This window comes from Otolemur garnettii, unplaced genomic scaffold (genome assembly GCF_000181295.1).
Source record: "Otolemur garnettii isolate 467f Iridium unplaced genomic scaffold, OtoGar3 scaffold00265, whole genome shotgun sequence".
NCBI classification, from domain to species: Eukaryota; Metazoa; Chordata; class Mammalia; order Primates; family Galagidae; genus Otolemur; species Otolemur garnettii.
In genome coordinates, this window is record NW_003852660.1 from 1,135,275 (window position 1) to 1,161,216 (window position 25,942).

Here is a 25,942-nt window from a genome sequence, read left to right on the forward strand (position 1 = left end):
CCCCCTCCCCCTTGCTAGACTGTTTGTGCTTTATTGTTCATATGTGCATGTCCACTTTATGTTTCATAATAGTATTAAGGACACTGGATACTTTTCTTCCAATTCCTAAGATACTTTAGTAAGAAAAATGTGTTCAACTCCATTTGGTAAACATAAAGATGTAAAGTCTTCATACATTTTTATGGCTGAATAGTATTCTGTGGTATACATATACCACAATTTCTTAAGCCATTAATAGGCTGATGGGTGTTTGGGTTACTTCCACAACTTGGTAATCAATTGAGCTGCAATAAACATTCTGGTATAAAAGTCTTTGTGATAAAATGATTTTTGTTCCTCTCAGGAAGTATCTAGTAATCAGATTGCAGGATCAAATGTAAGGTCAACTTTTAGTTGAGAATTTTCCATACTTCTGATACCGGACAGGTGGCGCCCCAGCCAGCTCAGCCAAGCTGGGCTGGAGGACCTGCCACCTCCATCTTGCTGGTGTTGGTGGCAGCAGCTGGCAGAGGAACCAGCAGGCTGGTGCATAGGCAAGTGGGGGGAGCTTACCTCCACCAACAGAGGCTCCAGTAGCCCAAAGAACTGGACAGGAGCAAGGGCAAACACTGGGGATTCCGCCAGTGCATTCCTGATTGGTCCATTTTCAAAACCTGCTCCTGATTGGTCTGTTTTCAGGACCCAAAAGCTCATTGGACAATTGCCCCTATATAAGCCCCTGAGTAGAGAGCTCAAGGGTAGATCACCTCAGACCTCCAAGGGAGAGAGAGCAGAAGAGCAAGAGCTGTAACACTTATACCCTGCTCTGCAAGGAGGTTTGGCTCTTTGTAAGAGCTGTAACACTTATACCCTGCTCTGCAAGGAGGTTTGGCTCTTTGTAAGAGCTGTAACACTTCTACCCTGCTCTGCAAGGAGGTTTGGCTCTTTGTAAGAGCTGTGACACTTGTATAAAATTTATCTTATCTGCTCTGCCAGGAAGTTTGGCTCTTTGTGAGAGCTGTAATACCTGTTGAATAAAACCTAACTTACTGTTGATCCTGTGGTCCGTCAATTCATTCATCAAATCCTCGAGACCAAGAGCCTGGAAATCCAGTATCAAAAATCTGGTATCACTTCTTTCCACAAAGGTTCTATTAGTTTGCAATCCCAGCAGCAGTGTAAAAGTGTTCCCTTCTCTCCACATCTATGCCAGTAACTTTAATTTTGGAACTTTGTGATGTGGGTTAATCTTACTGGAGTTAGGGTAGTTTTGATTTGCATTTCTCTGATGATTAATTATGATAAGCATTTTTCATGTGTTTGTTGTCCATTCTTCTGTCATCTTCAGAGAAGTTTCTGTTCAAGTCTCTTGCCCTCTCAACAATGGGGTTGTCTGGGTGACACTTGTGGCTCAGTAGGTAGGGCGTGGGCCCCATATACCAAGAATGGTGAGTTTGAACACGGCCCTGGCCAAACTGCAACAACAACAAAAAAATAGCTGGGCATTGTGGCAGGGGCCCATAGTTCCAGCTACCTGGATGACTGAGGCAAGGGAATCACCTAAGCCCAAGAGCTGGAGGTTGCTGTGAGCTGTGACGCCACAGCAGTCTACTGAGAGCGACAAAGTGAGATTCTGTCTCTTTTCAAAAAAAAAAGAATAATAATAAAAGAAAAGAAATGGAGCTGTCTGTTCTTTTCTTGTCAATTAATTTGAATTCTCAATACATTGTGGTTATCAGGCCTTTGTCAGATTCATAACATGCAAAAATCTTCTCCCATTCTAAGGGCTATCTCTTTGCTTTGTTTGTGGTACCCTTACTGTGCAGAGCTTTTTAGCTTGATCAAATCTGTTATTTATTTTTGGTGTTGCTGCAATTGCTAGGGAGGTCTTCATCATAAAATCTTTAGCCACCCCAATATTTGAAGTATTTCTTCACACTGTGTAGATTCTAGAGTTTTTATTGTTTCTTGTCTTAAATTTAAGGAATCAAATAATCTCACATTCTCATTTTTGTTCCTCAAGAACTGCCAATAGTTTTGCAAACAATTCTTTCTTATGATAAACATAGAGAGAATTTTTTTTTCCTGGCTGGATACTGACAGACATAGTCTGACCTCTCAGATTGTTCATTTTAATGTTATCACATTAAATGATCTTTTCTTGCTCTAGAAGAAAAGATCACCCAAACTCCAGAGGCATATCTGAGATCATACCATGTCCAATGATGACATCACTCAAGTGTATCCCTAAATGTTATTCCTTAAAGCCTTCTATCACCAAACTATTTAAAATTATACTTTCCTATCTTTCCCTACACCTTTACTCTGCTTTGTTTTTATAGCTCTTATCAGTATTCAACAGAAAAACACACATACTTGTTTATTTAAGATTTATCACCCATTTCTGCCCATACCCAGATGTAATATACACTATCTGAAAGCACCAACTTTATCCACTTGCCCAAGGAATATATTAGTTTCCCAATAGTGTTGATTAAATATACTGCATAATTCACAGATCACCTAATATTTGCTCATCTGTCCATATTTTATTATTCTTTCCTAAATATTTTCTCACATGGTACATGTACTCTTAATCTTTATATTTCCTGAAATAGCATTCTTACACCTAGAGCGGTAAGTACAGAATTCTTGGATTTCAGGCCTTTTCTCTCAAATGCCTAACCATGTATGTCCACCATCATGGAATTTCAAGTTTACCAGATAATATGGTTATTGCAAATACATTGATTTTTCCCTTAAAAATTTATGTTGTAAAAAAATTAACACACACTTAACATATAAAATGATGTAAATTCATTTTCTCACAGTATTCAAGGTCAGAAGTCCAACTGGGTTCAGCTGGTCTCTCTGCTACAAGTTTCCCAAGGCAGACATCAAGGAGTTGACTGACACTTGACCTCAGAGGAAAAATGTGTTTTCAAGCTCACACAGATTTTGGGCAGTTTAGTTCTTTATGATTGTTGGACAAAGGTCTTGTTTCCTTTCTGGCTTTTGGCCAAGAATAAATTTCAGCCCTTAGTCACCTCATAAGTTCCTTGGTTTGTGGTCTTTAAAGAAGGAAATAGCCAGTCAGGTTCTTTTTCACACTTCAGGCCCCTGAGACTTTTCCTTCTGACTCATCTTTCCTCACAGTAAACCTGTCTGACTCCAGCCCCAGACTTTTCTTCTGGTAAAGGCTCATGCAGATTTAGACTTAAACTCACCTGGATAATCCAAGATATTTTCCTTAATTCAATTGTCTGTGACCTCAATTATACCTTCAAAGTCCCTTTGCCAACTAAGTTTATAGAAACTAGGATCTGTAGAAGTCCATCTACCTATCTATTATTAATAAGTGATACATATAAGTAAGTAAATAATCTATTATTTTATTAACAGAAGCTTGAACACGTTTCTCTGTCTTGGACATCAAGTGATTTTAGCAGAAATTTCCTGAGATGCATTATGTTTTTTTCTCATGTTTTAATCCCCAGTCTACATTTTTCTTCAAAACAGCAAAACTTTTTCCCTACTATTTCCTTAATTACTGTATTTCCTTTATCTTTTGTCCTTTCTTTTACTAACATTTATAATACTGATTAGGTATATCAATATATCAATCCAGATATAACTCCTAAATCCCTTGCTCTATTTCCTTGAGCAAGTCTATTTCATTAGAGATCTAGCTAGATGATTGTTTGTTTTCCATACTTTAATTGCTTGCCCTCTTAAATGAGGTATTTTCTTTTATCTGCTCATTGAGCAAGTGATAGCTGTCCTAAGGAAAGTGGAGAGGTCTTTGCTCTGAGGACCAGAGGTACCCTGTCTGTGAGGCCTGGTCGAGTTGGAGACCTCTCTGACATTGCTCTACTCAAACTTCCCACTATGTTTAGGTAGAGAAGCCTCAGCCAAACTCTTTAGTTGTTCCTTGACTCTTTGGAAGCCAAGCACAATTCAACACAGCAAATGTCTATCTTCCATGCATCTCCAAGTTTAAGCAATCACCTAGATCATCTTCTCTCAATTGCCTTTATTCAAGTCTTAAGGCACTCCTATTTCCTAAATCACAAAAAATGTCCCCAGAGCCTTTCTTCCATATAATTCTATTTGTTCCACTTGTGCTACTGTTGTCACATATTTTACTTCTTCATGTCTTCTTCCTTGATCATCAAAACATCTTTCTTGACCAGCTTCAAATGTTCTTCCATTTTCAGCAAAGTGCCTTTACCAATTCCTAAGTCTTTTTTTTTTTTTTTTTTTTTGGCTTGGGCTGGGTTTGAACCCACCACCCCCGGCATATGGGGCCAGCACTCTACTCCTTTGAGCCATAGGCACCACCCCCAATTTCTAAGTCTTAAGAATTTTTATTTTATCCACCATAGGCTCCTCAGGTAACCCACTAATTATTAGAAGAAATTATTAAAAAAAAGAAGAAGAAGAAGAAATTATTGGGGAAAATTAAATTTTACCTTCTCTGTGTTCTATTATAACTTCATTCATATTTATAGTATAATACTCTGCTAAAAGGTTTTCCCAAAACACTGTAAGATTCTTAAGGTCATATACTGAAATGTTCATTTCCATAAGCATAATTATTATCAGACATATACCAAGTGTTTAACACACATGTACTGAATTACATAGATATACTATGTACCACAAATATCTTATAGAAAAATTATCTAAAAGCCCTCAAGATTGTAGGCCTGATGTAGTTAAAGAAAAGAATATGTATTAGTGTGTAAGTATGAGTGTTTATACACAAACTGTTATGCATTCCTTGTCTTAATACATGTTTTCTGAAACTAATTCTTTTAATTTTCCAGTTGAGGCAATTTATTTCTCCACTGATACCCCAATCAAAAACGAACCATGCTCTCAACAAAATGATATTTTTACTCCTATCTTTTATTCAGTGTTTATCATCACACATCTATTATGTACTTTCTCCAAACTGCCTGGTATTAAAACTGATTTTTAAAAGGATATAGAGTAGCCAGTTTAGAAAACAGTGATGAAATAACATTTTCATTCAAGCATAATGTCCCCCACCCCAAATGAAGCAATATTCTCAGCATATCTTTTTCCCTACTATTTTCTATTTGCTGTATTTCTTCAATTACTATATTAAAATCAAATAATAATAATTTATTGGTTCATACAATGAATCATGTTTTCTACTTACTTACTATTTATATATTAATTCAATGATTTTCACCCAATCCTATGTGGTAATGTTATCCAAATAGTGTGGACCTTAAGCTTAAATTTGAATAGCTAAATAGTATAAAGTTATAGCGCTGAATTAATTAATGAAAAGACATAATATGAAACCCAGGACTATATATTTCCATAGTTTATGATTTTTATCAATTGCAAGCACACCTTAAAGCTTAATGAGGAAAGCAACTCTCTAGTCATAACAGCCATCATTAAGATGGAAATTGAGAAAGTTCATAATAAGCAACATAAGATAACTATATTAAAAACAACTAGTATTAAATCCACATGGTAAATGCAAAAGCTTGAACACAGAATAAACCAGAATTGAGACTTTATAATTGATTGATAAGCTACTTTTACTCAAAGTTTCCTACCCATTCTTGTAAGAATAAGCCAGCAGTTAATATAACTCAGTGCACAGCCTGCCCTGACCTAAGGAAGTCAGCACTCAGTTGCTGCCTAAGAGCACAGGGGAGAAGGCACCCAGGTGAGTTACAGCCTTAAAGTGCACCATCCACAAGGATGATATGCCTAAACTTTCTACAGAGATAAGAGCCAGAATTCTTAAATAGAGATGAAGCCCTGGGCACTTGAAAGGTTTATGGAGTTTTTCAAAGCAAAGTTTCCAGTGTAAGTGATGCATGAAGCTAAAAAGTGTGAGACTCCCTACCTTATCTCTCATCTCAGCCTCAATCTGCACTGAGTCAGATTAAGCCACTGCAATGTCATATACATTTTTTGTTATTATTATAATACAAAATAAATGCATAGGTGTAATACTCTCAGTCCTAAGAGGGTGACTGCTTCATAAGAAGGCAGTACTAAAAAGTAGAAAATACGCTGAACACTGAAAACTGTACTGGGTAAACTTTACTTCAAATATTAAAGGAACTTAAATGAATTAGATACACTTTTATTAAAAATTAAGAGTTAAGGTTTTTGTTTTTTTTTAGAAAAATGCATTTTATTATTAAAAACATTTCAAGATAATCTCATGAAGAATGCTGGGTTTAAGAGTGGCTGCAAGATTTGCTTCTTTACAAAACATTCTTAAGTGTTATCTTTGACACAAGTCCATACAAAATAATTTCAGTGTTACATAATTCTGCAACAAAATCCGAACATTTAATTAGGATTTAAAATGCAAACGCTCATGTTATCCCCTTGAAATAGCTGAAAACTCACAACTGATTTGCTTACTTAAATAGGTTCTGTAATTAATAACAAAATAATAAATCACTTAACTCTGTTGTTTTTTTTTTTTTTTAAATTTGCTTCTTTTAAATTGCTAACTATACATTTAGTAATATAAGCTTTTCAAGCTTTGGCATGGGTTAATTCTAATGAAAGGAAATATTGAGACTATAAACTTTTCCACCACCTGCTAAATGTTAATTTATAAAATAAAAATGTTTTGAGAGGGAAAAAAAGTCACATGGCAGGAATAAATAACCTTAAATATCCATGTACTCCCCATGAATCCCACTGCTAGAAAAACTTAATTAGCAATGGCATTCTGTGCTGAAAGCATCTAACGCTTTGATTTCATGCCTATAATTCAGACATTAGCATTCAAATCAGCCCACAGCTTGCACTTTGGAATTTATTGAGTGAATACCAATCAAATTATCCCAAATAATCATTTTCATTTCCTGTAGAGTATCTGCCTAACATCTAATATTCCCATGGAACACAGGATAATTGGAGATGTTGGGACTTTACATTTTCTGGAGGGTTATTTTTGTTTTTGAGGTAATTCTATGAATGTGTTTCAAGATTAGTGCTTCTGGGAGAAAGATATAACTAGTAAAACATCTGCAGCTTTTTAGTTAAAAAAAAAAACCTTTGAATTTTTTTATAAATCTCATGCATCATTTTATGATAATACATATTACTTATAAAATGATAAATACAATTTTGACAGTTCTTTTTGTCTCCATATAACTTCTGAATTTATGCCTTAAGAATTTTCCCTTCCTATCTCTTAATTTCAGAACTTAAACACAACACAGAATAACAAAGTTACTGAAACTATTGGTTAAATGCTAGGAACATTATCATAAATGTGCCATCCTGTTTAAATCTTCATTACTTAGGATTTTTAATTTTCTTCTACTTCTATTTTTTATTTACTTCTATTTTTTATTTGTTTCTTGAAATTTTACTTTTACTCTCATCTAATCTGAATCCTGATCTATTCAAATAAATCAGCTGATTTTTCATTATTTTAAAATGAAGAAAATTCATGATTGTGCATTAAGCCACAAGGCAAAAGATACTCAGTTTTCATCACTTTTCAAATTGCATTGTATACTGACTCCCAATTTGTGGTTTATGGAATAACTCACTAACCTTTTTACACAGAGAGAAAGACAATGCCTAGGAGAGTGAGGAATTTCTTTCAACAATAGAAAAACTGGCTTTGCCATTATTGCAAAAATAAAAATTTTCACCTAGAAGATGAGAAGAGGCACCATTTTTGTTGTTGTTAATTTTCTCTGGTTTATACTCCTACCAGAAGAAAGGTCTCTAGTTATAAGCAAGGGTGAAGGAGTGAGAGAAAATCAAAGTTGTCATACCATACCAACCCACAACCAATGACATCTAATGGTCTCTATTTGGGTAAGTCTTTCAACTGCACCTCTCCAAATAAAGTGCAGTGTGAAAATGGGTTTTTCCAGGGACAGATCAAATATGTTGCTATTGCATATCTGACTGCTTCTCATAGCTTATATTTTTTTTCTATTCTTTTTTTTTTTTAATTTTTGGATTACATCTTTAATGATATTTGGGTAGCAAACTTTCTAATTTCTTACACATTTGAAACAAAATACATATTACCCTCATTCAATGATGGATTGGTTTGATAGAATTATAAGTTTTGACTCAATTTTTCTTGGAAACTTGTGAACAATGTTCTGGGAACCGTTACGTCAGATGGAAAATGGATATCAGATTTGTAATTTAATTTCTTCACCTATAAAATAAAAATAATTATAGCATTTACCTTACAGGTTGTTGAAAATAAAATTGGTTAACGTGTAAAGTGCTCAGAAAAGTACTAGACATAACAATTTGAAATATTAGTTATTATTCTAGGTATCTGCATGTTTGAAAATAATGATACATTGTCGTCACAATTCAAATATGGTGCCCAATTTAATATACAACTTTGGCTCAAAACCATGTTTCTTAGAGATTAATATTAATGATATTATTATTTATGCATACTAGTCATATTCTCCTTTATTCAATCTTGAATTTACCTTACTTAACTGCCTAAAATCTTTCTGTCCACATATGCAAAAGTTAGGTCAAATAATTTTCTATTTGTCCTTATACAATATAAACCTTAAGTAGTAATCAATTGCTACATTTACAGACAAATGCACTTTCTGTCATTTACTTAAGATATAAGCAAAACAAATTTGAAAAACCAAAACTATGAATCAAATATTGTGATGGTGACAATTAACATACATAGACCATCTTGAGATAATTATAATTTTTCCAACCCACAGCCCTTATTTTCATACTATTCACTTTCCAAGTGGCTGTTTAAGAGTTAAACCAGTATATATAGTGTAAGAACTTAAGTATCTGGCATTCAAATAAGTATTAATCAATGCATATAGAAAATCTAAATACTCTCAAATTATGTTAGTAATATTTAACTAGATACTTTTAACCAATATATAATTTATTTCCTCCTGAAATAATCTGAGTTGAATTTTTCACATTGAATTTAAGTAAAAAATATCAATTAACAAAATATAGTTCTTTGTATTATAACTCAAAGAAATAACATGAAAATATAAAAAAAAACCAATTCAAACAAAATCAAAATTTGAAACAAAGTAGCTGTAAAATAAATGTCAATGTAAAATTAGAAACACCAAATGCATTATAAATTATGGTACTTATTATTGGTTAGAATATGTTAATAATTAAGATAAAGTCATACGCTTAATTCCCGGATGTACCAGTTTACTCTGCTTTGTTTCAGAGACACAGAATGAATCACAATTCCCAGCTGTCTTGGAAGTGTGCATTATTGATCAAGAGGGATACACAGCCAACATGTGGACATATTAGTCCAATTCCATCGCAATGACAAGAAAAACAATTCTGAGCACATTCCCTACACAGAGTGGAGAAGCAGCTTAATTTTTATTTCAGTTTGGTTTTGAGCATGTGTCCCTTGTAGACAGATGCTTAATGATAGTCTTTGTGATGTTAATAATGATGAGGAAAAGATACATTTTAAAACTATAGAACAGATTTCTAACACAGGTAATTTTAATATTGTGAGCTTTGTGAACAACTCAGCCATTTTAACCACACATTAGTTCCTGAATTTCACTGGATTAAATTATAATATGCATATTCAAATTTCTTATTGGAAAAACACTGACAGTCTTGCTCTGTGATATAAGAAAAATGCAAAAAAAAGTCTGAGATAAATTTCTCTTATAGGACACATAGGAGAAAAATAGTACTTTGTGATATGGTATACCATTGCTCAATATTCAGAAAATAGGTAAAAAATTATGGTCATAGGAGAAATACTCCTAAATAATCCAAAAGTAGTTTATTCTTATTTTTATAGAATAATCACTCCTCTGTCTGAAGCCTAAAAATCATTCACGTACTTACCATGACCCTGATTTTTCCCTGTTATCTTACTCTAAGATAAATTTTACAAGTTCTCTAAACAAAGTGAGACTGGAACCATGGGTTTGTTGTGATGTTGTATTCATAAAATTAAAAGTATTATCAGAAATGTACCTATAGAGAGATACCCCTAACTTTAACTGGTGGAGTTAATTAGCATAAACAAGTATTCAAAATGTGTAGGAAGAGAAGAAAACCTGAATATAATATAGTGGAAAGAGATGTTTTCCCATATTTCCTATTCAATACATACTTTAGGCATGGTGGTTCAGTTTTCTAGTATTACATAGGTCACATTGCTTCAATATTAGTTTATGGACTTACATGATAATTTAATCATCTTATATAAAGAGAAAATTTGTAGTCAGAAAAAAACTAAAATTTTTGGAGTGTTCACACAATATGCCATGCCCTTGGCTGGACACTTTATAAACATATCTAATTGAATCCTCATAATTAATATTCTCCTCTTCAGTGAAGTGTCAAAAAGTTGTCCAAGGGCACCAAACTAGTACAGCCCTAGTCGTAAACAAGTGATGTCTCACTGTTCCACAGTATCCAGTTTTTCTTTTTTCTGTGATAGTACATTATTCATCGGGGTATATTGTTGCCCACCTAGGTTACATTTTTTCCAATTCCTTTCAGCCATGTGTGCATATTATAACCATACTCCAGCATAATTTAAACATGCAAATTCTAAATTGTTTCTTATGTTCCCTCCTATAGGCAAGTGTGAAAATGCAATGGCAAGAACAGAGTGACCATCTTGAACCACAAGACAGAAATTATACAAAAAACAAGAGACAAGGAGATTTAGTCCCTGATAGTATAAAGCTGGTGAGTGTGTCCTGGACAGACTACCTAAACATTTCTATTTGTTTAACTTACTATATTTTTGTGTATGTTTGTATTTTACATTGTGTGTAGTGTAACTCCTTATTAAATAGTCTTAAATATTTTATGACTAAAATAATACCATTAATACATTTTTGGTAGGTAATTACAGTTTTGATGGTAATCTCAAATAAGATCTAATCTATCTTAATATTAATAACCAATCATGACTTATCAAGACATTCTGCTTGCAGTATAGAGAACACACAAAAAAATCAAATATCAAGTTTTCCATTCTAGATATTATATATATTATATTTCCAGGACATATTAATGTACATTTAGTTTAAAACACACACAATGAAAACAACTATAATACTAAATAAAACAAAAAGATGAAGTAGAGATGATTTTAATAAGAGAAATTGCATTATAAATGATGAAAACCCCTTCTAGCATTGTCGCATTTCTTACTTAAGAAAGTTGTCTAATTCTTGCCTTGGAAAATAAAACTCCACAAAAAAAAAAATACAAGTGTATGAAGAAAACCGAGGAGTGCATAGAGAGCCCTCTGGAGATGAAGATTTATGGTGATGAGGATTGCCTCCTGAACAAAAGTATCACAAATTACCATCATGTAAAGATGATTTGTCCTTATTACCTCCTTACTAAATTTACTTTAACAGTCTCCCATACCATATTTAGAAATCATTTAATTTTAGTTTTTGTAATTTTCCAGCCATTTAAAAATGAGCATATAAATACCATACATGCATAAAATTTTTAACTTTACTTTTCCTTGTGATGAGAAAACTGCTAAATTACCCAAATAATATCATTATATTGAAATTAAGAATTTTTAGTGACTTTAGAAGGAAAGTCATTACCATTAATATTTCATATTCAAGCATTAGCTGCTAGGTGAACCAAGAAGATGATTTGTGAAAGGTAAAGAATCTGAAAGATATGATTTCTGTGTCAATTTGACAGGAATATTTTATTTTTAAAGGCATTAAATATCTTAAAATCTGTGTATTTTTTAAATGTGAAAGTATGCAATAAAATACATTTAACATTCACTTAATAAAATTATGAATTATGTACTACCAAGTGCTGCGTATATATCTATATTTATATACATGCACGTATAGGTCTGTTTATACCTAGCTGAGTCCTATTAGTGTACATGCGAATTCTTTTTTCTGTTTTTCTTTTGTTTTGGTACTCCTTAATTAGCTTTTTCTCTTTCTCAGTAGGGTCAAATTCAGGTCACTGCACAATTACACATAATATCTAAGACTCCTGCAAAATAGACATTTTATTCTATCTCATTTTCTGATTTTCACATTTTTCCTCTCATTAAGGACCTACATGAATCCATATGTGTGGTGCACTATTTTTCTATAATTATAAAAATGTAACTTTGCAAAAAGAGGAAATAACTTTTATAATGAATCAAAGTGCCATGTCTGGCCTTACTCTGTCAGGAGAGCTGCCCGTGCTTTCTGCCTGATCACACACTAAGAATCACGTAGAGAGGCACAGCAAAGACTGGGAAGGGAAATGACATTTTTCTCAACAGTGTGTCTACTTTGAAGAACATACAAAGCTGAGGGCACCTCGTGTCAGTGATTCCAAGGAAAAATTCATGTTTGACAACTACGGAATGCAGTACAAGTTTTTGTGATCTGACTGTTTGCAGTATTTGAGAAAATGTCAGAGTTGCAGTAATTATCAATACCAAATGATACATGTGCTTTCCCATTTTATAAACAACATGAGATTATAGGGAGGGTTTACTTTTATTTTTGTTGGTAATCTGTTACATTTTATGGTGAACATGTATTTATTTATTTATTCATTTGTGTTAGCCGACTATCAATGAAAATGGTTTAGGATATGGTTTTCTTTAGAAATTATAATTAAATGAATTTATTTTATCACAATAAAAATGCTGATATGTACAATCTTACCAGGTGAAGATAAGGCATAGCAATGTAGATATTAAAATCAAAACTTGATTAAACATTGCAGACTGTGTACGCTGAATGGCTCTGTGTAGATCATTCTAAAATAATACAGAAAAAAACATAATGTAAATTTTGATAAATACTAAATGTGCCTTAGTTTGATACAATTATTACTGTATAATTCACTTCAACTATCCTGTACATATCCATTGTATAAACATTAATTGGAAATAGTAGTATATTTTCATTTTTGTCTAGATCTAAATATAACTTAGTACAGCATTTATATTACAAAGATAATACTATGGGAAGCCCACCAAAACACTAAATTTCAGTTCACTTGCCTTACAGATAACCTAAATAAATGTTGATCTTACGTCTTTAAAACCCTATGGGTTAGCATGATTTCTCACAGAAAATTCTAATTATAAAGATTGAGAATAATATGTTCAATTAAGGGGAAATAATAGCTAGGTGAAACCACAATCAAAGCTCATCATCAGGAAAATTAACATAAATTAGGTAAGGCAATTTATCATAAAACAAAAAAAAATTAAACAGCCAATGAACAATTTTTTAAAGTTTTAATTCCATTAATATTTTTAAAAATCAATTCAAGATATACTATACTTTTTAATTTTCTAACTGTCAGACAATATAAAATAATATTCAGAGTCTTTTAACATACTAAAAATAAGCACTCATATAAGATACTGCTCATATAATTTGTTATAAATTTCTGAAAGGCAATTTGGTAGTAATAGGTTAAGACTCAAATCTTTTCTATCTTACACATCCAATAATCCATTTGATATGTATTTACTCAATAATAACATAATTTCTAAAATTTAACCTCATGAAAAACATCAGAAATGGGCATTAATATTTATGTATGTTCATCTTTATTACAAAATTATATTTATTATATGAAATAGTGAATATTCATTACTGTTAAAGTATCTAAAATATGTATACAAAATGGCCAAATAAACTGATATGTCTCTATATAAATTTTTATGTATCTATTAAAAATTATTTGAAGAAGGATATTTAATAACACAGAAACTTGTTCACTATATATTACTATGTAGTATATGATAAAAATTCTAATTATGAATTTGAACACATGAGGTAATTTCATGTGTGATAAATGTTAGTGTTTTTGCATAAAAATATTAGGATATAAATAATTATGTATAAATGTAAAATATTACATAGTAATAGCCTATGTGTGACAGATTTATGAATTTTTATAAGTTTTACTTTATAGTTCTCTGTAGACTTCAAATTTTTTATAATTGCCATCCAATAGTCTTAAAATCAGTATAGCATTTGATCAACTTCACCAGTAACTTATCTCAATGAGCCATTCATTCTCTTATCTTCTTTTCCCACTCATTTAACCAGAACTGTTATAAAAACAAATAAGTTGAATGATTTAAATTTTACCTCTCCTTCCTCAGTTTCTATAGGAGAGGTGGTAATGAGTAGAAAAACACATAAAAATTTAGCATCCAGTGAGAAGAGACATAGAAATGAAATGGAAAATGAATCCTAAATTAATACTGCAATACAATTCTTTTGTTCATAGTGATTCTCTAATGGTTCCTATCATAGTAATTTTTTTCCAACAACTAATAACATAGTAATTAACAAAGAACTTTATTTATTCCTGATGTATTTTTATTAGCAATTTAGGCAGTCTACACTTAGTCAAACAGCCTTTTGGGGGAGCTATCAAGATAGTTCAATTATGCTGCCAACCATGTTATAACACCTTTGGCCATGAACTTTCATAGGACTCCATTTATGTGACATAAATGTTTAGAAACATTCTTATCAGTGTAAATACTCAATGTCATCCAAACATTCCTTTTGCCTAAAACTTTTGTCATAATGTCTGTTTAGAATTCATTTATATAAAAATAAGTTTGCTGCCAAAGAAGTATATTTGTAGTGCAGTAGTATTAATTTTTAGCCCTTACTATGCGTATGCCAGATAAACCACTACACGCAAACTTTACACAGATGTATGTATGTGTAAATATGAACGTATATATAATTTCATTTGATCATCACAGCAGGCTTACTATGTATGCACTTCCATTTATTTTGCAGATGACAGTATTAACAGAGAAGCTTAATCATTTGCCAGACATAATGTTTAGCATATAGTGGATCCATATTAACATTTCAGAATGTAAGGCATCAACAGAAAATGTGTTACAGCTTGCTTATTCCAAATCTTGAACACCATCATAAACACATAGTGATCATAGTTATAGACCATCCCTTCCAAGCAGAGTCAGCCTTGGGACAAATGAAACTGTGGCACACTCTGCATTCTGCAGCTCCTACCTCCCACTTGCCTTTCTCCCTCCTAAAATCTCTCTCCCAACTCAACCAAATTTAAAAAGAGGACTTTAAATGAAGGGATTCCAGCTCTCACACAGGGCCTGACAAAACCCCACAGGTTTTCGTGGATTATGATACTGCCTGCAGTTAAGAGGAGCTTGCCAAAATCTCGCAGCTGAATCCTTAAAGCCAGGGGTCCCATTGTATGTCAACAGATTGCCTTGTAAGAAAAGGGTATTTGTATTGAGAAGCCTAATAGTTGGACCAGTCCAAGTAACTGTTAGGTTTTGGTTTAGTGACATTGAATCATTTTTGCTTACTAGTCACAGGTCCTTACAAAGGTGGTAACTTGGTAATATGAGCATTTTAAGATTTTCATTCTGATTAGGATACAGAATACCAGTCATTTAAATTTATGAATTTAAATCATGTATTACTTTAATTATTTAACAATATTTTACCGAGAAGATTCATTTTCACCAACATTTAAATCATGAATTTAAATCATGAATTTAAATTCATGATTTAAATCATGTATTACAATCATGAATTTAAATTCATGATTTAAATCATGTATTACTTTAATTATTTAACAATATTTTACCGAGAAGATTCATTTTCACCAACATTTAACGGAAGCTATTTACCATGACACTAAACAAATGTGTAAGAAGATCAAAAATGAAACACTTGGAAACATAATTATAACTTAATAAATTCCAACACTGTAAATGTATATTTTATACAGGAAAACAAAGCATGAAAGTATAAGACTAGACCCAAAATCATCCCTCTGTTTAATCTAAACATTGAAAATAAGTGAGAAATGGTTTAAAAATATTTTTGTATTTGCACTTCACTTTATACTTACGATCATATTTTCCAAGGCATGTTTGGCAAGCCAACAGTTTAGAAAGACTGGGACAAATAGATTCCTTAAGGAAGGCCAAAATATCTGAAAAACAAAAAGAAACTAAACTTTTATCTTAAAGCCAGAAATCATATCCAGCAGATTAATGAGAAATGTAAAATAGAAAAGTTACTAAAGACAATGTAATAATTTAAAACATGACAAATTCTTTAATTATAAATGAAATGCAAGGATCAAATATGATCTTTCATTGATTGTCTAAGTGTCTCTTAGAGAAATTACTGAAGAAGTACAGAGAAAATAATAAACTCCCACAAGATGTCAGATACTTATGCTAAATCTATGACTAAATCTTTTAGTGTGATGGTTTATAATAGATAGGGGCTCTCTCTTTCCTGCAACTTGAGGTGTTAAGTAGGAACGAAAAGTGAAATGTTTGTCTTTTTATTACATTACCACTTACCCTCTTTGGATTCAACTTTTCTAAGTAACATTGGGGAACTATGTTTAGTTTGAATTATAATAAGTTAGCCTATCGTATAATCTAGTTCCAGGTGCTCTTCTGGATAAATAGCTCAAATTAATTGCCAAAGTGCACAACAGGTTCAGATAATATCTACCTATTTTCAAATTTTTTTCCAAATAAAATTCAAATAAAGTGTTTCAAAGTATAATCCCAACAGACTTTATTATAATTCTATCAAATGGAGATTAAAACATAGTTTTGCAAATGGGAAAGTGCTGAATTACATATTTATGGCACTGCAGTTGAATTTGATCATCTTGGAATTGGTACTACACAGTACTTTGCAAAAAAAAGCAAATTGCTGGTTGTCTGGCTCTTGGCGACTTCCTTACTAAGGAAAGAATTGGAATTACTAAATCCCATAGCTAAACTATAAATAAATGTGTTCTCAGAATAAGAAACTTTTACAAAAACTTGGTTCTAAGTGGCTTCTGAAATTTAAAAAAAAAATCCCTCAATATAAACGAGAAATGAATTCTGTTCTTTTAGACAATACTGGTATTTGTTCACAGGACACCTCCAGACCATATATTTTTAATATATTTCAATCTGCTGTTGTATTAAATCTTATCGATTTTCATTTAATTATGCAATCCATTTATCCAACTAATTTTACTATTTTTTTAGTACCATGATTCCAATAAAAGTCTAAATTCATTTATCTTGTGCACTATATTAATAGTATTTAGCTTTAAAGATTTTACTTAAATATAATAACATCTTTTTAAAGCTCCTTTTAGGACTTACTGAGATAATGAAGGGAACTGCATTAATTATTTCCAAGATGAAGGGTATTCGTAAAATCTGTTCCCAGATGTTTCCCTTCCAAGAAAGAATGAAAAAAAAAAGTCAATTATATTAAATCCTGTTAAAGAGGGGGAAAGGCAGCACACAGAATTTCTCTTACGATAAGGATGTTTACATTAACAGAATACTGAATATTATGTAAAGATTAACAATAAACTTAGACATGTTTTTCTCAGTGTAATTGAACTCTCTCCATTTTCTAGTAACTTTAAGAAGTATAACAAATGTTCATAGTAATCCATGAATATTGCACATATTTTAACCCTATAATATGTCATAGAAGAATGATTGCTGATACCAATAAAACATTAACAGGACCCAAGGTATCATTTAAATTTTTTCACTGTAATTATATTCAGTAATTGTAAAGCATATAAAATAGTTTGTGAAACACACACTTTTTAAAACAATCATTGGCATAGTATTGTTTTTACTTTAATAGAACTTATAGGAAGGAAGGGCTTTTTCAATCCAGAATCTACTCTCCCATCCACATAGTGCAAACATAATAATCAATACTGAATACATACTGAAAATGTGCAAGACCTACTGCAAAAACGAAAACGTGAGACTTCTTATTAACTGATTTTTAACATTTTAAGATGACATCAGAGCATTAAACCCATCATGAGGACCTTATTATTTTGTACCCCTATGCAACTGCACAGATAATAATAATTATAATAATAATGAACTCAGAACTTCCTAAAGCAGTTTATTCTTCTATGAAGAGATCTATGTATTAGAAAAGAATTTGGTATCTGGCATCCCTGTAATTTCCAATTATTCTATAACATTGGTTATAAAATTCGGAGTCTTTCTTAATTTTCCTTGTGACTTCAAAGACTTAAAACATTATGTTGGTGTAATATACCTCTACCTTCCAAAGCAAGGTTCTAGATCAGCTACTACTGATGTGCTAATACAGTAAGTAATAGATAGTGTCAGTATTGGTTTTCACCCTCCTGCAGGTTACATAAAAAAAGTGGTACAGAAAGGAAAGGTGAAAGAAAGAGAAGCAGTGAGAAGGCCTCTATGTAGAGATGTTACAGGTGCTGTGGTGCTTTTCTCATCACTTTAAGCTAGATGAAAAGGGCTCAAGGGAACCACTTAGGTTGACTCAGACATGGAGACTGCATTTGGACAGTGCCTGAAACATTTAAAAATGAAAAAAGCAACGAAAAAAAGGACTGGAAGAAGAGTAAGCCACAATACCTCCAATTTTAAGACAGAGGTGTCCTGTTTCAGGGGAACCGGACAGAGACCCCAATTAATGGAACCTATGGTCATTTTTAAATTGTCTCCAATCAGTAAGACTGAGTGCCCACATGTGAAATGGAACCTAGCAGATATTGGACCTAAGATGCCAGCATCACAACCCTCATGGCTAACCTGAGGTACTGATCCTCCAGTGGCCTCAGCCAAACTCCTCAGCAGGACCACAAAAGCACTACTTGGCAGAAAGAGCCAGCACTTGTACTTTCCCAGAAGAGAACACCACATGAGACAGTAACCACACCAGTTAGGCAACTTAATCCAGATGCTCACTACACTTTACCTCCTGCCCTTTCTCAGCCCTGGAGGAGCCAAAATCAGCAGGCATCAAAAAGAGAGGAAGTGACTACAGGAGATGATCCCTGTGATGATTCCTTGCTCATTCAGGCCTGCAGCTGAGGACAGGCTGAACCCTTCTTAGATGAGAATTTTAAATTTTTTCATATGTTGATCATAAATCCTTAAATACTAAACTGAAATTTGCCTTGTGAATCAAGAGACTATTCTAGAATAAAGTTTTGGCAGCTGGCTTATGGCACCTTATTTCTTGTTCCTTTCAACTCACTCACTGCGCTGCACTACTGCCAATTCCCTGGACCCTCACTCACCCCATTCCACTCCCTTTGAAACTCTTCAACTATTCAGACACTTTTACAGCAATAACAAAAATCCCACTACAACCTTACAAGGCCTTATCTCATTCTCAGCCCTTACTTTAAAGGTCATTCTTTCCACAGATGGTTCAAACCTTAGAATATGCCTTAGTACATACTTTTACATAAAACTCTTCAAGAGGCTCAGAAAATCTTCACTTTTCTTTCCAATATCACCTTGCCATGTTAACTCATACATGTTCTTCAGCTCTCAAACCCAGAATTTTTTGAGTTTTTGAGTCTTTGCCCTCTCTTCAGACATCCTCTAGGCAAGGTTATGACCCTCCTATTAGGCTTCTGATTCTCCACCAGTTTCATGTTGCATTTTTCAGTTTGTATTTATATATTTCGTATACTATACTAGATTTTAGACTCCATGTAGTTTAGGATTGTGTGTTCTGCTCCCAGCACAGTGCTTGACAGTCTGAAGCTCCTAAATAAAAACTGTGACTACGTCATGTCGACCATACTATTGCTGACTCACATGTGAGTGCGTGCACGTGTGTGTGTTATTTTATGGCAAATAAACAAACTTCCCACTGAGAATTAATTTTTATGATCTAAAATCTGACAGGAGGACAATGACTTTCAAACCGAAAAAAGGTACACCTTTTCAGTTATATTCATTAGGTTTAGTAAGATCTCAAATTGTCTTCTAAACTAAGAAATAAAGTCATAAATTGTCTCTTCTAAAACTAGGTAATGAAAAATAAACATAAAAAGGATCTGTAAGTTTCCATGGCCATTCAGAATTCCCAATAAGCACCCATTATAAAAATCCACCAGCCAAAAGTAGTTATGATTTAAAAAGACAGCACACATCCACAGAATGTCAGTACACAGAGAACTCTGAAATAAAATCCAAAAGGCAAGCACAATGCAAAGTTATATTGCTTACTTTATTTAATCTTATTTTCATGAAGGAGATAAAAAGCATTAGTTTCCTTCAAAAAAATCCTTCTTAAATAGTTTTAAGTAGTAGATTTATCTTTTCTAAGTGTGTAATACTCTCTGTTCCTCTTACTGACAGAATTCAATAAACCATAAATAAAATTTAATCCAACCATTCTAAATTTGGCATGGGTATAGCCTTCCTTAATCAAGCAAAATGCAGGAAAACATATGAATTTCTAAAATGTAGCCTCCTTAGTAAAGGTTGAAACTTGGAGCTATTATCCAAGTAGCCCTATAAATCATGTTAAAATTCATATGGGTTATAGTAGTTTCATTGTTGTCAGCCCAGTTTGAACCAAAGTACTTTTTATAAATATTTTTAAATATTAAGAATATCTGTATTTAAAGTAGTTAATGCAAAGAGCTGATAACTTGTCTTCTTTGAATTAACTTAAAACAGTGTAACCCTGTGAGAATACTTTGTATTTTGAAAAATAAATTCAACAATATTTAGATTTACCATTTTCAGGGCATGATAAGCATAATTGTCAACATCTAAGCATATCCAGGAGTCTTAGACTAAATCCTTTGTTCATTTCCAGAAATAAGCCAGCATGATATTTAATTTTCAAAGTTGTTGCTTTTTATATAGTGATTATAGGAAATAGAACTGCAAATTTATTAAAAGGTGTTTAAGTATGATAAATTTTTGTTTGCAAAGGCTTGAAAATTATTCTGGGGCTTGTTTTTGTTTCCTTTTGATTTAATAAATGTGTGTGTATAAATAGAGTTCTATTTAAAAGCAGTTAATAAAGAATTAGAGGGTACTTATGGTAACAGAAAAATAAGAACTTTAGTGTTGGGCAATTACCGTGGTTGTTTTGCCAATCAGCTATAAACATGAATGGAATGACAAATTGAAGAACAGACCTGTGTTTCATTATGATAGAAGACAAAATAAATTGGTTCTATGGATTTTAATTTATTATCTGCTAACCTGAAGAGGTACTTTAAGAGTTTGTTAATTTCAATTTAACTCCTCTGTCTTGAGTTTGAAAATTACAGTGTCCACAAGCATGTAAACTATCTTAATTGTTAAGGCTTACATTACATTTATTTAAGAATGTTTAATTTCAAGATTTATAAAGTGCTTGCAAAATACTGTATAAAACTGAATACATATATATAAATGTATACATTGTCTCTCTAAATTTACATATGTAAACATATGAAAAAGTATATTTTAATTTACTATTAATACTGATAATTCAGAACTATCTTTGATATTATATCAAAGAATAATATTAGCAATGGATACATTGTTGATGGAGTACAACACTCTTCATGCCTATTATTTTTCTTAAAAATGTTGATGGGAGTAATTTCAGATTCTGTTATTCAAACATGCCTTATTTATAGATCATAAATAGTTACCAATTGCTTAATTTTATTCATTACAAAAAATTATGATATTCCACTGAATGGATCAAAAGAGTTTATAATTTGGCTAAAGTTAGGAGAGGAAACAGAAGGTAATTAACAGCTGTCACATAACTGCTTTTTATCCTTTGTTTCTTTTATATCACCCTGTTTTAACTACTATTTATCTCTCCTCCATCTAAGTGATAAATGCTTATAAGAGTCACAATAAAAATATTATCATCTTTCTCTGCATGCTGGGTCTTACAAAGTTCCACACTCGTTTCACAAATGGTAGAAATTAATTATAAATTTCATCATTATATGATTGCAATTGAAAATTATCTTGAATCTGTGTATGCTTTTAAAATGACTTTTTAAATTAGAGTTTTATTAGCAAAACACTAAAGATCACTGGATATTAATTTTTAGCTAGAAGTTGGAAAAATATATCTACAAAAGCAGATTAATATTGGTCTGTGTCATATTTCTTCATATTCTGAGACTAGTGAAGGAGATATAATCTACTCAAAACCCTATATATTACTATTTACATGTTATATTTAACATTTATCATATACTTTCATAAAGAAATATGAAGAAAAATCTGAGATATTAATTTATCTGATTATTATTTTGTTTTGTTTTCTAGATACTCAAATTCCAGATTTGTCAATCAGGGCAAAGTGTATTTATAAACACTTATTTTGATAACAGGATATACTAATAAACTATTAAAAAACCTTCCCTCAACATCATAGTTTATACTGCTAATCACTATATAGGATACTGCTAATACCTACTTTCCAGGTAATTTAGAAATGTGTGACCACTATATGTAAGCTCTCTCACCCTCACTAACTTTAAAATACTTCTATCCCTTCCCATATCACTTTCCATCTCTCTTCTCTATTCTCATAAGACTTTGCAAAGCTAAACAATAAACCTAAGTTTGCTATTCCAGGTAATTCTCATTATAAACTTTGCTTTATGCCTCATATTTCTCTCTTCCATTCTAACTTCTCTTTAAACAAAATAGATATTTTCAAGTATTAGGGAGTCATTCCTGCTTAATTCTACTACTTCTATTTGGCCTGCCCCAGTCAACCAATACCCTCCATTTAAAAATGTTTATTCTCAATTGTACCCCATTATAACTGGTCTCTTATAGGTGAAAAGCAAATGATCTTCTGATTTCTAATCTCAATGGCTTCTTACATTTGTTATAAATCACATGCCTTCTAGGGAACTTTTCTTCCTTCCTGTTTTCTTCCTAACATCCTATTTCTTCCCATAAATATTTAATCAATCTATATTTTTTAAAAGTCCTCATTCTTTTCTTTCTACCTTTCCCTGTTTATCAATATCACCTTGTTAGAAATTGGAATTATTTTCTTTAGATATTAATGACAATTACAGAGGAAAACAGTGTGAAAAAGGCAAGTTTTTAAAATCTTTTGCCCTAATCTAATCTTTTTAGAATTAAAAAGTAGTCTAAAGAATGTCACCTTCAAAACTCTATGTTTTAAAAAGTCAGAAAGAAATTGATACCCTATGTTCCTCAAAACCTAACCTTAGGCTGGGTGCAGGGCCTCATATCTATTATTCTAGCACTCTGGGAGGCGGAGGCAGATGGATCACTTGAGCTCAGGAGTTCAAGACCTGCCTGAGCAAGAGCAAGACCCCATCTCTAAAAATAGGAAGTCATTGTGGTGGGCACCTGTATTCTCAGCTACTTGGAAGGCTGAAATGAGAAGATTACTCATGCCCTAGAGTTTGAGGTTTCTGTGAGCTATGATGCCACAACACTCTATTGAGGGTGACAAAGTGAGACTCTGTCTCAAAAAACAAATATAAGTAAATATTTATTGAGTAAATTTGTTGATCGAGATACTATTAACAAGAATGAGTGATGATTATGACACAATGACCATTCCAGTGACTTTCTAACCTCTTTGTCTATTACTCCGTCTTCTCTGGTCATTCTGTCCTTCCTCCAAAACCCACAATATAAGATCCCCACCAACATGAACCTTAGCTTCTATCTTGATGATTACCTCATACGTGGTAGACTCTCAGAGCTCCTTCATCATCTCTGTAAAAATGACTGCCAAATCTTAATAAATCTCTCTCTTGAAAGTTCCAGATCCTTATTCTCATTGCCTACATGCCATTTGTGTCTGTCTGCCAGCATCTCAAATTCTTTTCATCTGCAAAATCAGTTCCATTATTTCATATGTCTGGACTCAATCTGCCTTTTTCTTGACATAACTGTATTTTTAGTTTTACTTCCATATTTCCATTAAAACTCAAAATTTTATAATGGTGTGAATTTCGTCTTCTCACCTCTCAACCAATGTGGTATTTCCTTTAGCTTCTACTTTCAGAATTAATCTTTCCTCAAGTCAGGCAATTCCTTTCAGCCAGCCAAATCTCACTGTTGGTCTTCCCTTCATACTGCAACATATCTTAACTGAACATGTGACCTACACTGTGATGTGTTTGACCTGTACTTCACAGAAGTTCTGAACTAATATTCCAGAAAACAAATTTCAATTATAGAACTGTCATGTTAATCATCTATCAACTTCTCATTATATGCTGCTATACAATGCCCTCATATTCTACCCAAACATTTATCATTTATCCAATTTGATATGCACAATCCTTCCTTTAGACCTTTGGTAAATTTATCTATCCCTATTGTCCAGTCGCTTCATCTTGCCTTATTAAAATGACTATGATTAATGGACTCCGCTGTAGTCAATCAAGTATATCCTTTATATCCCACAATAGGACCTCTCTCTAGGAACACACACAGCACTTTCCTGGCACCTCAAGGAAAGCATTCACATTTTACCTTTTATCATTATTATCTGTATAATTTTCCCATGTTCACTGCCCATTCTTGGTTCTAAACTCATTGAAAACCATGCAAATTGTGCAGCTCTTTATCAAATAGAAGCTCAATAAATATTGATTGAATTATGTTATCCAAACAAAGCCTCACCAAAAATTAAGATAATTTATTAAAATAATACATGTTGCTCCCTCCATATTTTTTATACAAGTCAGGAAAATAGCTTAAGAATAATAAACAGCTAGACAATTCCTTGTAACTTCCTCATACAACCATGAATAGAATGGGGAAGTAAATTCATGGGAATTAGTGAAGCATGTTTAAATCACCAAGGAAAACATTACTATATTACTAGTTTTTTATCACCCCTGAAGGGGCCTCAAAATAATTACAGTAATTTATGAACAGTCTATCTTATCCCCAACTACAAATTAAAAATAGGGAAATAGTGAAAATGTTCTATAAGCCAAAACCTGCTAATTAAAAACAACTTACCTTATAACTAAGATAACCAAGAAGTATTGTTTCAAATAGACTTATCAATGCCACTGAAACCTAAAATATAAACGAGTAACTTAATGAGAAAATTCAATAAAATTAAAACATGTATTTATGATCATGTTATTAACTTTATATAAAAATATGTGCCTATATGCATATACATTTTTATGATATATAGTGTTCATATGATATAGGAGGTAGTAGGAGGCACTTTAACTTCTACAAATAGGTGGCAGGCTTTAGGCTAGAGTTTTCTGCCCCTCTACACTACAGCTTAGTTTTTATAATTTCTAAGATTCACTAAAAAATCTTTTTTTTGTTTTTCAAACTGTTAAGGAAGGACCAGAGTAGTCAAGACTAGCTGGATTCCACATAATACATAAAAAAAGAAAAAAAAAATGTTATTTTGTGTGTGTTCCTAACATATACAGTTGCACACACTGCCCTGCCACAAATAACTGCTTTTGTGCAACAGCTGTACCATCCTCTCTACTAAAATCAGCATTTCACTTCAGAAATACAGAAAATGAAAGAACACAAGCTTCACCTTCAACAAGATATTTAATCCTGTCATCCACATCAAACAAAATGAAATGGCAACATCCATGAACACTAAACGAAATAGACCACATCAACACTTCAAAATACTTTCAGGTTTTATTTGAAAATTCCCTTTGTACAGAAGGAAGTGCCAGTCCTGCGTCCTCCTAGACACTCTTTGGTCTGTCTTTTCACTGTATTCTCTGTTGCATATTCAACCTCTACTGCTCACCAAAAGTCCATCATTGCAACAGAAAAAGTAATTAGAAAAAATAATGAAATTATTCTTTGCTCTCTACTCTAAACACATAAGGATAAATAGAATCAAATACACATAAACAAGAATGACTCTGATAAATGTATTCATTTATAGATTTTTGAGGGTTATGGAAATCTGAATGAGAGAGGCAGATACCCTTGAGATTAAATTGTGTCTCTTGTTGGAATAAAAACTTTTGAATTTAAATGAATATTCAAACATAAGTAAAGTGAAAACAGATGAATGCATAACAGTGTAAATAAAATATGTTCCAAAGTGCATGTGGTAACCAGGCATTT

General features: G+C 32.4%; 1 protein-coding gene across 4 annotated transcripts in view; it reads right to left on the reverse strand.

Moving 5' to 3' along the window:
* KCNT2 (potassium sodium-activated channel subfamily T member 2) overlaps window positions 1-25,942 on the reverse strand; it is a 271,111-nt gene that overhangs the window by 232,250 nt on the left and 12,919 nt on the right. For all 4 annotated transcript variants that reach the window (XR_002771293.1, XR_002771292.1, XM_012813477.1 and 1 more), the window contains exons 4-7: window positions 24,839-24,898; window positions 17,183-17,257; window positions 15,910-15,993; window positions 12,687-12,781 (exon numbers count right to left, since the gene is read on the reverse strand). Coding sequence is in view for 2 of the 4 variants with exons in the window: in XM_012813477.1 (XP_012668931.1) it covers window positions 12,687-12,781; window positions 15,910-15,993; window positions 17,183-17,257; window positions 24,839-24,898 (314 nt within the window). In the remaining 2 variants the exon portion in view is untranslated. The remainder of the gene's footprint in view (window positions 1-12,686; window positions 12,782-15,909; window positions 15,994-17,182; window positions 17,258-24,838; window positions 24,899-25,942) is intronic.